The sequence below is a fragment of the Canis lupus genome, chromosome 4 (genome assembly GCF_003254725.2).
Source record: "Canis lupus dingo isolate Sandy chromosome 4, ASM325472v2, whole genome shotgun sequence".
Classification (NCBI taxonomy): domain Eukaryota; kingdom Metazoa; phylum Chordata; class Mammalia; order Carnivora; family Canidae; genus Canis; species Canis lupus.
The window spans coordinates 21547012-21558601 of record NC_064246.1 but is presented as its reverse complement, the minus strand read 5'-3'; the positions used below and the strand labels follow the sequence as shown (position 1 = coordinate 21558601).

Below are 11590 nucleotides of genomic sequence, written 5' to 3'. Positions count from 1 at the left end.
GATCATGCCCTAGGCTGCAGGCGGCGCTAAACCGCTGCGCCACCGGGGCTGCCCCAATCTAAGTAATCTTGGGGAGGAGGTGATAGATTGATGGGAAGCTGTATCCATTAGAATGTCTTTCAGCTGCAAGAAACATAATACTCTGAATCACACCAGTTTTTACACAACAACAAAGTCAATTTATTATCTTACATCCTGCATTAACTATTAGTAAGGTCAATTTATTATCGTTTCATAAAAAGCCTTAGGCAGGAAGGGCCCAGTTTTAATTAAGTCAGCAGCTCAGTGACATCAAGACCTAAGATTTGTCCACTTGGCATCTTCATTTTGGGTATATTGTACTACCTGCAGCCTATGTCCCCTCCAGATTGTAAGACAGCTGTGCTTGGCAAATTCCATGACAATGTGTAAAGAAAGAAGAGCATCTCTCATAGAAGCAAGAGAAGCTCCCCTTAGACTGCATTGGCAGCATTGTGTCACATATTTCTAACCAAACTAGTCATTGGCAAGGGGAACAGAATCACTGTGATAAACTTAATCGGACCCTCCCCTGGGGCTGGGATGGCACCACATTTCCCGAAATACATGGCCACTCAGGGGTGAGTGGATGCATGTCCGACCAACACAGTCCTGTTGGGAAAAAGAAAGGGGAGTGAACAGGTGTTGAGTGGGTTACCAGTGACTGCCACAGAGATTAACCAGGAGAGACCCACAAGGACCTTCTTGATAGGATGAGTGGGCAGTTGAGGCACTGGCAACTGAGTCTATCTCAAGAGAAAAGATTTTTGGATTTGGTGAATACAAGATGCTCATGCACCAGTTATGCTGAGAAGTCTATGTAAGGCTTGATCATCTTCTTCTTAAATCCTCTCCCCTTTCTCTGGCTTCCAAGACACCATGATTCCTTGTTTTAGCCCCCACCTCTCTGTCATGGCTTCTTTTGACCCTTTCTTGGCTTTTCTTCTGCCGTCCATCCCTGGAATATTGAGATTTCTCAGGGTTCTGTTCCGGGCCCTCTACTTTAAAAAAACAACAACAACAACTATATATATATATATATATATATATATATATATATATAACTACAAACACACAAATATATAAAAATATAAATATATATTTAAATATAACTATTTATATTTAAATATATATTTAGGGGGATCCCTGGGTGGCTCAGCAGTTTCGCACCTGCCTTTGGCCCAGGGCACGATCCTGGAGTCCTGGGATCAAGTCCCGTGTTGGGCTCCCGGCATAGAGCCTGCTTCTCCCTCTGCCTGTGTCTCTGCCTCTCTCTCTCTATGTCTATCATAAATAAATAAAAATAAATCTTTAAAAAATATAGATATATTTATATTTAAATATTTATATATTTAAATATAAATATATATTTATTTCATTAATATATATAGTTCTGCTAGGTAGTCTCATCTTCTCCTGTGGCTCTATTTGCCCAAATCAATGACTTTAGCCAACCTTCCTTTCTCTTCTCAGTTCCAGGCCTCATATCTAACCACTTACTGAACTTCTCCACCTGGACTTCTGTCTCTCGTCACCCCCTAGAATCTCTACAAGATTTTCTCCATTATGTGTTACTGACAATTCTGGACATTTTTTTTCCTCTGTCTTATATAATGGACTACACCACTGTGACTTCAAGCTGCCTCTTCATCCAGCTCTACTGCTGTCCTAAGTCGCTGTTGTCATATCCATCCATTCTTTACTCTTTTTCCCTGCTCTTCTGTATTTGTTGTGGACAGGGGCAGGGGGCAGTAGCCCCCTATAGACTAGGTTTCCCAAACTCCTGTGTCAGAGGAATACAAGATTATCTTACTGTTTCCAATTATTCACTCTCTTCCCTGAAATAGGAGCACAGAACCCTTTGTTACCAAGTGCATTATAAATGCCTCCCTGCAGATAAATATAATTCTCTGTCCGCTTAACTTTCGGCCTGGCTACATGACTTACTTTGGCCAATGGAAAGTGAACAGAAGCTCTATATCAACTCCAACCAGAAGCTTTAGGAACCACAGTGTGACTCAGAAGTTTCTCTTCTCCCTCTACATGAGACCACGATAAGAGCTATTCCCTCCATCAGGATTCTAGAATAACAGATACATGGAGCAGAGCCAAACCAATCTGTAGCCCTGACATGTAATCTGAGAAACGAATGTAGTGAGATTTCAGCAGGGGACGGCTGTCTGTTAATTCAACATTATCTAGGAAATCTGACTGATAGAATAATCAGTGTAAGTTGCAGAATGCTGTCCTTAAGTATGTGCCATTGCTTCCCAGCGGTGGGCAGCAAGTGGTGTGGCTTTTGGTCATTTAGAAGGCAGATTACTATTAATCAGCTTGTGAGTTTAGACAAAAAGGTTGGGGAACAGATTGTCATGAGCGTGCCTTGGTTGTTTTTAGCTGCATTTGACAGGGCTGCTACAAGAAATAGATGAGCTCAGAAAAGAACTGTTTTGTAAACAGAGATTAAAACTCAGCCTCTGGACAGAGACCAGATCAAGGTCATGAGCAGTGGCTGCCAACCAGTCCCTGGTTGAATAAAGTGACCCAGGGAAAACAGACTAAGAGCGTGGCTCTCCAGCGGAGGCTTGGTAAGTTCATTACCTTAGCAGTTATGCCTAGAGAGATAGGTTTGTTCAAAAAAATCATAAGCGTGGTATTTGGCACACAGAGCTGACTGTCCAAAGTAGGTAAAATGCTACTAAGGTGTAAAGAGAGGTGTATAGCCAAGACATATCAGCTTGGGTTAAAAGATGTGATTGCTAGAGACATTTGGGCTTCCAAATTTCTGTGCGTAGGAAGGAAGCTGAGAAAGCTGCTCAGGTCCCAATCAGCCACAAGTTACGAGGAACTATTCCCAGGGACCTGCACTGGAACTTAATCAAGGAATATTTTTTACATCCAGCAGGATTTGGGAATTCTAAGAACCAGTGATGGTTGTGAGACTGTCATTCTTTCTTTAGATGAACAGAAGTGTTTATTCCGTCTCTGTTCAACCATTTTGTATTAGGTAGAGATGTGGGGGACATTAGATGACATTTGTTTGTCTTTGAGTTCATTAGTCTCTGGATCAAGAGGAGCTATATATGGACATAATGCAGAGACTATCATGAGATATTAAACTTTGGCCTTCATGCCATGATTGGTTGAAACTTTTGGGTGTCACTCTTGTTAGGAAGAGTGAGTATATTTTTCATACCAAAAGGACAGAAATGAGTATTTATGATCAAGAAGGTAGACTGTGATAAGAGAATATTATTTTTATTATCTATTTGCTTCTCTCCCTATAGGAGAATTATATAGTCCTTGACACGGTTACCATTTGCATTGTCTCATACAGGAGGAGTATATTTCCATAACCCACTGGCATCAAGCAAGGTCACATAACTTTCTTTAGCTAATTGAATGTGAGTGGAAGTGACATACATCATTTCTAAGCAAAAGCTAAAGAGCCATTATGTGGTTTGGCCATTTCTTCCCCCCTCTGCTTGGTCTTGTTAGGGCAGGCTGGGGGATGCTACTTCAGCTTCAGTCTGCGAATGAGAAGGCATGTGGGTCAGAGCCACAGGTGACTCATAGCACCACCACGAAATTGAACAAGAAATAAATGTTCATTCATTTTTTTTTTTAAGATTTTATTTATTTATTTATGAGAGACACAGAGAGGCAGAGACACAGGCAGAGGGAGAAGCAGGCTCCATGCAGGGAGCCCAAAGTGGGACTCAATCCTGGGACTCCAGGATCAGGCCTTGGGTGTTAGGCGGCACTAAACTGCTGAGCCACCCAGGGATCCCTGGTGCCCCCCATTTAAACCATTCTTAAGTGTACAGTCTGGTGGCAGAAAGTACATTCATATTGCCATGCAGCCATCACTAGCATTCACCTCTAGCACTTTTTTCTCTTCCCAAACTGAAACTCCATAACGTTAAACATTATCTCCTCATTCCCCCTTTACCCCAGCCCCTGACAACTACCATTCTACTTTCTGTTTCTGTGAATTTGACTTCTCGAGGTATTTTATGCAAATGGAATCACACAGCCTTTGTGCTGTTGTGATTGACTTATTTCACCGAGCATAGGGTCTTCAAGGTTCATCCATGTTGTAGCCTGTGTCAGAATTTCCTTCCTTTTTCAAGCAATCAGTCCCTTGTCTTCCACTCCATCCAACCAATGAAACCAGTTGCATTGATTCTACGTTAAACATGGCTCCATCATTGCTCTTCTCTTTTGCTACGTACATTCAGGACCTGATCAGCATCTTTAACCTCAGTCACTATTGCAGCCGCCTCCTTGGTCTCCTTGTATGTAGTCTTGCTAAAACTCCAACCCAGGCTCCATGCTGCTAACAGAGCCACTTTCTTTCTTTTTTAAGATTTTATTTATTCATTCATGAGAGACACAGACAGAGAGAGAGAAGCACAGGCAGAGGGAGAAGCAGGCTCCATGCCAGGAGCCCGATGTGGGACTCCATCCCGGGTCTCCAGGATCACGCCCTGGGCCGAAGGTGGCACCAAACCACTGGGCCACTGGGGCTGCCCATACAGAGCCACTTTCTAAAGCAATTCTGATTATGCTCCTTTCCTGCTAAAAACTCTTAAGTTGCCCATTGCTTTTAGGGAAAAGTTCAGACCCTACATCATGCTTTCCAAGGAACCTCTACCATTTAACCCTGACCTACTTCTTTGGTCTTCTCTCTCTCTCTCTCTCTTTTAAAGATTTTATCCATTTATTCATGAGAAACACAGAGAGAAAGCAGAGACATAAGCAGAGGGAGATGCAGGCTCCCCATAGGGAGCTCTATGTGGGACTTGATCCCGGAACCCCAGGATCATGCCCTTAGTCGAAGGCAGATGCTCAACCGCTGAGCCACCCAGGTGTCCCTCTGGTCTCATCTCTTAATATTCTCTTTCTGGCTTCTGCCTTGTTCTCTTTGCTTTATTAACCCCTTCTCATCCTCCTGGTCATAGATTAAGGATCACTTCCTTGAAGGGGCTCCCTGCTCCCATAATGCAATGCCCTGTACTTTATCATTCTACTTATCCACATTTATTGTAATTATTTGCTGAAGTCTGCTTTCCCTTTGGACTATACCTTCTTTGAGGGCCAAGACCATGTCTGTCTAAATGCCACATCCCTACCACCTAGCAGAGACAATGACCACAATAAGTGTTAAATAAAACTTAGTTGTAGATTTGAAAGTTTTCATGTTACAAGACCTAAGGTGGTAGTTAATACCAAATATATACATGAGACAATCTAGGGAGATGGTATCTCTAGAGACAGAGAACATGAGAAGAAAGACAATGATGATTAAGATAAAGAGATGAAGACAAAGCTAAGGGGGAGAATGTGAAAGGAGTGGCCAGAGAAGTAGGAGAAATGTCAGAGGAGAATGTGGTCATAAGTCAAAGAAGAGAGGCCATCAGAAAATTAGAGGCACCTGCTAGGGTCAAGCACAGCAAAGAAGACACGATACAGATTGAAGAGAAGTGCCACTGGAGGGATCCCTGGGTGGCGCAGCGGTTTGGCGCCTGCCTTTGGCCTAGGGCGCGATCCTGGAGACCCGGGATCGAATCCCACGTCAGGCTCCTGGTGCATGGAGCCTGCTTCTCCCTCTGCCTGTGTCTCTGCCTCTCTCTCTCTCTCTCTCTGTATGTGACTATCATAAATAATAAAATTAAAAAAAAAAAAAAGAAGTGCCACTGGAGTTGTTACAGAGCAAGAAAGATTATATAATGTTTGGCAGCATTTGGGTTTATCCTTTGTCAAACTAATATACTTATGAAGGTATTGTTACCTCCTTTTCATTAATTCCTCTATCCATTAGCCCAGCAAAGATTCCTAAACATCTCCTCTAGGCCAGGTACTATGCTAGGCTCAGGGAGATATGAGAAATAGAACAACATCTACTTGAGCCTGTGGGTCTCACCACCATTGCCTGCAAGGGAAAAGTTCCAAACTTGTGGCCCAGCAAAACCAGGGCGTGGCATTTTATTAGAGTTGCTACTGACTGGCCTTCCAAACACACTCAATGAAATAAAAGTTGGTGTGCAAGTCCAGAGGTCAGCAAGACTTTGTTATCTTGCTCTGAGCTGGCAGGAGGCAAAAGGGAAAGTGTATGTAGTACACAATTGCATCATTTCCATTTGTTCATAAGTCAGCCACAGACAAGATTCTGTGTTTTTCCAAAAAGCTAATTCCTGTGCTCAAAAGCAGAAAACTGAGAGCAACTCAGCCCAAAGAACATCCCCTTAAGAAACTCCCTGAAGTTAATCCTACTTTAGTGTTCATTCTGCAGAGATTCCTTTAACTTCCAGTAATATATTGTATTACTAAATTATTGCTTGATTTTTTTTTTTTTTTTTTTTTGCCTGCCTTGTGTTCCAACTGCAGTAAAATAGTGTGGTGTACTGTTCAAAAGGTCAGTGAGTCATGGCTTTCTGAAAATTAATGGGAGACTGGATGGAGACAAGGGAGTAACATTCTAACTCATTAGAAAATTATCCAACTAGGTTTTCATTTAATACAGGGGTCATCTCCTTTTATATAGTAGTCATTGCTTTGAAATAAAAAAAAATTAAATCAAAATGTCTTTAAAGCATATTATCTTTGGGGTACCTTGTGGCTCAGTCAGTTAAGCATCCAACTTTTGATTTCAGCTGAGGTCATGATCTCAGGGTCCTGTGTTAGGCTCTGCACTGAGCCTGGAGTCTGCTTGACTCTCTCTCCCTCTGCCTCCCCCCACTCACACACACTCTCTCTCTCAAAAATAAATAAACAAATCTTGAAAAAACAAAAGCATATTATCTTTAATGGCCCAGAAAAACAAGATCTTTTAAAGGAACCCAGCCCATCAAACTAGGCTTTCTTTGAAATACTCATTATTATATAATCAAATTAATGAATAATCAGTTCCTAATTTATAATTTGGATTTTGAAATACATTAAAAAATATACATATATGTAGGATTGGGGAAGTAAATGATGCAGTTAACTGACCATAGCCTCAATCAGATTTTAGCTATTGGGGTCTGGCCTGACTCAATAGAACAGAAGTTGAAAAACAAGCTCCAAGGAACTTATGCCTGAGAGAAACGTACTCAAGGGACTCTGAGCTCATGCCTGGACCTTCCCAACGCTTACAACTGAAAAGTCCCTTGGGACTCCGGGGTGAGTTGAGCAAGGAGGGCGGCAGAGTGAATCCTCCCTCACCGGGGAGGGTAGAAATAACCAGTCACAGTTCCATAGTGCTCACAGGGAGCCAGCTCTTCCTCGGAGTCTTGACATGCATCAAATCAGTTAATCATCCCAAGGACTCATAATAGCTACTATTATTATCTCCATTTCCAAGATGAGAAACCGAGTCAGAAAGGTTAGCAGCAATTTGCCCGCTGTCCCACACCAGAAGGTGGTGGAGCTGGTTACTCACCAGGTAGCCACGGGCGGGGGGGGGGGGGGGGGTGTCAGTAATTTGCTTCGGATTTGCTTAAAATGCGCGTCTTTAAGATCAAAGGCAGGGCCTGATGAAGCACGTGACCTCGGAGCTCCTGAGACCACGAATTACTCTGGGCGGAGGGGGGGCGGCGAGAGGGGTGAAGGGGGGGCTCGGGGGGCGAAGGGGGCGCCAGTTCCCAGTGTGCAAGGTGGGGGATGGGTGCCGGCCAACGCCTGGCCGGTGCGAGCTGAGAACTTGCGCCGTGACCGCCCTCCGTCAGGGTCCCTCGGCCCTCGGGGCGGAGGGGGAAGGCAGGCGGGCCAGAGCTCGCCGCCAGCCACGTGGCCCAGCCTGGGAGCCAGCGGGCCGGCGGTCCCGAGGGGCGGGGCCGGGGCGGGGGCGGGGGCGGGGCCGGGGCGCGGGGCCGCGCGGGCGGGGCGGAGTGCGCCTGCGCGCGGGGTGGGCCGGCCGCTTAAAGCCGTTCCCCGCTGGCTCGCGGGCCCAGTGGCCGCGGTGCGCAGGCGCGGAGGCTCGTCCTTGTCAGCCGGCGCCGCGTGCTGGTGGTGGCTCTGCGGCGGCGGCGGCGGCCAGTCCTCGGCACCATGAGCGGCTTCAGCAGCGAGGAGCGCGCCGCGCCCTTCACGCTCGAGTACCGAGTCTTCCTCAGTGAGTGTCGGCGGCCCGCGGCCCGTCCCCGCCCGCCCGCCCATTCATTCCCGGGCCGCGGCTCGCCTCCTGCCCGGGCGCTTGCGGGCCGCGCTCCGCCCCTCGTCCCGGGCGCGGGCCGGGCTCCCCGGGCTCCCCGGGGCTGGGCGGCCGGGCCTTCCCGGGTCGCAGGTGGCGCCCGCAGGCGGCCCGGCGGGCCCGGCGTTCCCCTTCCACACGCGCGGTGGGGCCCGGCCCGGGCCGGGGCTGGTCTTGCAGGTGTCCTGCTCGGCGGGCACCGCCCGGTGGGACAGGAAACCACCGAGTCACCCCGACGGGGTCTGGAGGTGAACGGATCCTCGTAAGAGGATTGCTCGGTTTGGAGGACTGGGGCGCTGTGGATGACTCCCTAAGGACCTTGATTCCCGAGCCGTAGCTCCGCTTGTGGGCACCGAGCAGGATCGCATCCGCCCCCCGGTTCTGCAGACGGGGAAACTGAGGCCCGGATCAGGAGCCACATGAGTGGAGGCCCGAGCCCCCCGGGGTGTGGGGGCGGTAGCGCTCCTTCCCCTCCCGCCGGGGTGTCCCCCGCAGCAGCGATGCTGGGAAGGCGGCTTGCGAAACGGAAAGCTGTTCCCCTCGAGTCAAACAGGTGACGTCAGTCTGGGAAGCACGAGTGAGAAAGTGCCAGGTTCTTTCCCCGCCGCCCCCCCCCCCCCTCCCCGGGCAGGGCATCGGCATCCGAGGGGTACCGACCCCGAGTCTGCACCTGGAGCTGCGCTGAGAGCCCGGCCGGCCGAGTTCCGCTTTCACCCGGTGCACGACCTTTCCGTCCTGCAGGTGGAGGAAGGCTACCTCGGCCTTACCTCTACCTACCGCTCCCCGCCCCCCCACCGCCCACCGCCCACCGCCCAAGCCACTAGGAATAGATTATTGGAGACGACGGAGGCGTTTGATAATGTGTCACCAGAGGCGTTCAATTTCAACTGCAAAGAACAGCTTTACTCGGAAGGAAGGGAACAGGGCAGGTGCAGCGAGGTCGTTGCGTGTGATGTGTGCAGGGCAGGAAAGAGCGAGGTGGAGGGGGCAAATGGGAATACGGAGAGAATCTGCACAAAGCTCCTGCCGTGGGGGGAAGCAAAGTGAACTCAGGTTGACGCACGGAGCTGACGATTCCTGTAAAATCCAGGGAGGCTAGGACTCCCCATTTTATTTAATTTCAGAGTTAAATCAGGCAGTGTGGGAACTTCTGATGAATAATTCACGGAAAAGTAGTTTCGTTGCCCCGGAGTTTGTGTTGCAGTTAGTGTTGCCCCAGAATTCCTCTGTAAGAGGGAATTAGAGAGGTGCCCCTAGAGTTGGAAGGTGGAGGGAGGATTAGGTAACTGACTTCAAGCAGTATTTGTGCAGCAGTTTTTACTTAGGTTACGGGTTGGTAGCGAGTGTTTGATGGCCATTGTGGAAGACTGCAGCCACTCCTTGGCTTTGGCACTGGCTAAAGGAGCTTTTTATCAGAACTTTCTGGGACTTAAATGCCGGTAATTAGCAGTATGTAATTAACTTTAAGAGTTTTTTAAAGCCATAGATTTCTTCGCACCTTCCTTAACAGAGGATTTTTTTTTGACCTCTGTAATATTATACTTGCCAGTCTCTTTAAAACTGATAGTGGATAGGATTGCAGAGTCGCAGGTGAGTCTGAAGGGATCGTAGTGGAACTGGAGATGGGACTCAGTCTTTGCTCTTCTACCTTGGTTTTTATTTTTATTTTTTTAAAAGATTTTATTTATTCATGAGAGACAGAGACAGAGGCAGAGACACAGACAGAGGGAGAAGCAAAGCAGGCTCTCTAAGGGAGCCCCATGTGGGACAGGGATCACACCCTGGGCCAAAGGCAGATGCTCAACCGCTGAGCCACCCAGGCATCCCGTACCTTGGTTTTTAAATGTGAAGGGATACAGCGTGGACTAACTCTGAGGTTTACCTAAAGAACAGTAAGGAAGTTTTGAAACTACTTTTTGGATATGGGAGTTAGGTCTCTAGAATATAGAAACTACCTGTGAAAGTGTTGTTGCAACTTGATTATCCTTAAGAAATATAATTATCTAAGATGGCTTTGTCTTCCTGGAACATTATACTTAAAACAACAGGGTTTTGTAATTCAGCAAGTTGGTCCCCTCCGTTGTCTCCCACCCCACTCCCAGCCCAACTGTTTCATTAGTTCTGTAAACTGTTAACTGTTGTAAGATCAGTCCAAAACAGTTTGATCCCCCTTTTTATACCAGGCACTGCTAGACTCTGGGTATACAAAATTATGTAAGGCAGCCCCTGCCCTCATTATAGAGGTTGGTGTCTAACTATCTGTTAGACACCTAAGGAAAGCATAGGATGAAAACTTAGCCCAATCTTGGAGGGGTCAGGAAAGTAAAATATACAACCAGTTTTTCTGGTGTGGGAATAAAAAATGTCTACTTCACTATTCTGGTGAATGGTGTTGGTAATGGGGGAAGGCTCTGCACGTGTGGGAGCAGGCAGGGATATGGTAAATCTCTACCTTTTTTTCAACTTTATTGTAAACCTAGAATTACTCTAAAAAAATATTTTTAAAAATGTGTGCTTCATGCATCTGGAAACACAATTAACAAAAAATTGGTGATAACTTTTTCTAATTCATTTTGCAGAAAATGAAAAAGGACAATATATATCTCCATTTCATGATGTTCCAATTTATGCAGATAAGGTAAGCTGTCCTCATCATTTATTTTTATTTTTTATTTTTATTTTTTTTTTATTTTTTTAAGATTTTATTTATTTGTTCATGAGAGACAGAGAGAGAGAGAGAGAGGCAGAGACAGAAGCAGGCTCCATGCCGGGAGCCCGATGTGGGACTTGATCCCGGGTCTCCAGGATCACGCCCTGAGCCAAAGGCAGGCGCTAAACCACTGAGCCACCCAGGGATCCCCTGTCCTCATCATTTAAACATAGTCTCTTTACTCAGATCAGTTAGTTCCACATGGATTTTCTTATATATCTTGATAGTGCTTAAAATGCCTCATTGTGCCATGAGTTAAATATACATTGACTAAATAAATCAGTCTTTTTTTTTTTTTTAAAGATTTTATTTATTTATTCAAGAGAGACAGAGAGAGAGAGAAGCAGAGACACAGGCAGAAGGAGAAGCAGGCTCCATGCAGGGAGCCCGACATGGGACTCGATCCCAGGTCTCCAGGATCAGGCCCTCGGCCAAAGGCAGGGGCTAAACCACTGAGCCACCCGGGCTGCCCAATAAATCAGTCTTAAATCCAGATTATTTGCCTAAAGAAGCAACCATAAATTGGAGAACGAGTAGAGGAACAGACACAGATGTTTTAAAGGTGTCTTGGCTTAGGGTCACCTGGGTGGCTCAGTTGGTTAGGTGGCTGTCTCTTGGTTTTCACTCAGGGCATGATCTCACAGTCCTGGGATCAAGCCCCCCACCTCAGGCCCTGCACTTGGCAG

General features: G+C 46.7%; 1 protein-coding gene across 1 annotated transcript in view; it reads left to right on the top strand.

Moving 5' to 3' along the window:
• The first annotated feature begins 7935 nt into the window (after window positions 1-7935).
• Window positions 7936-11590, top strand: part of PPA1 (inorganic pyrophosphatase 1) — a 36463-nt gene continuing 32808 nt past the window's right edge. Inside the window, exons 1-2 of the mRNA XM_025434693.3 lie at window positions 7936-8116; window positions 10774-10832. Of these exons, the coding sequence (XP_025290478.1) occupies window positions 8053-8116; window positions 10774-10832 (123 nt within the window). The 5' untranslated portion in view covers window positions 7936-8052. The remainder of the gene's footprint in view (window positions 8117-10773; window positions 10833-11590) is intronic.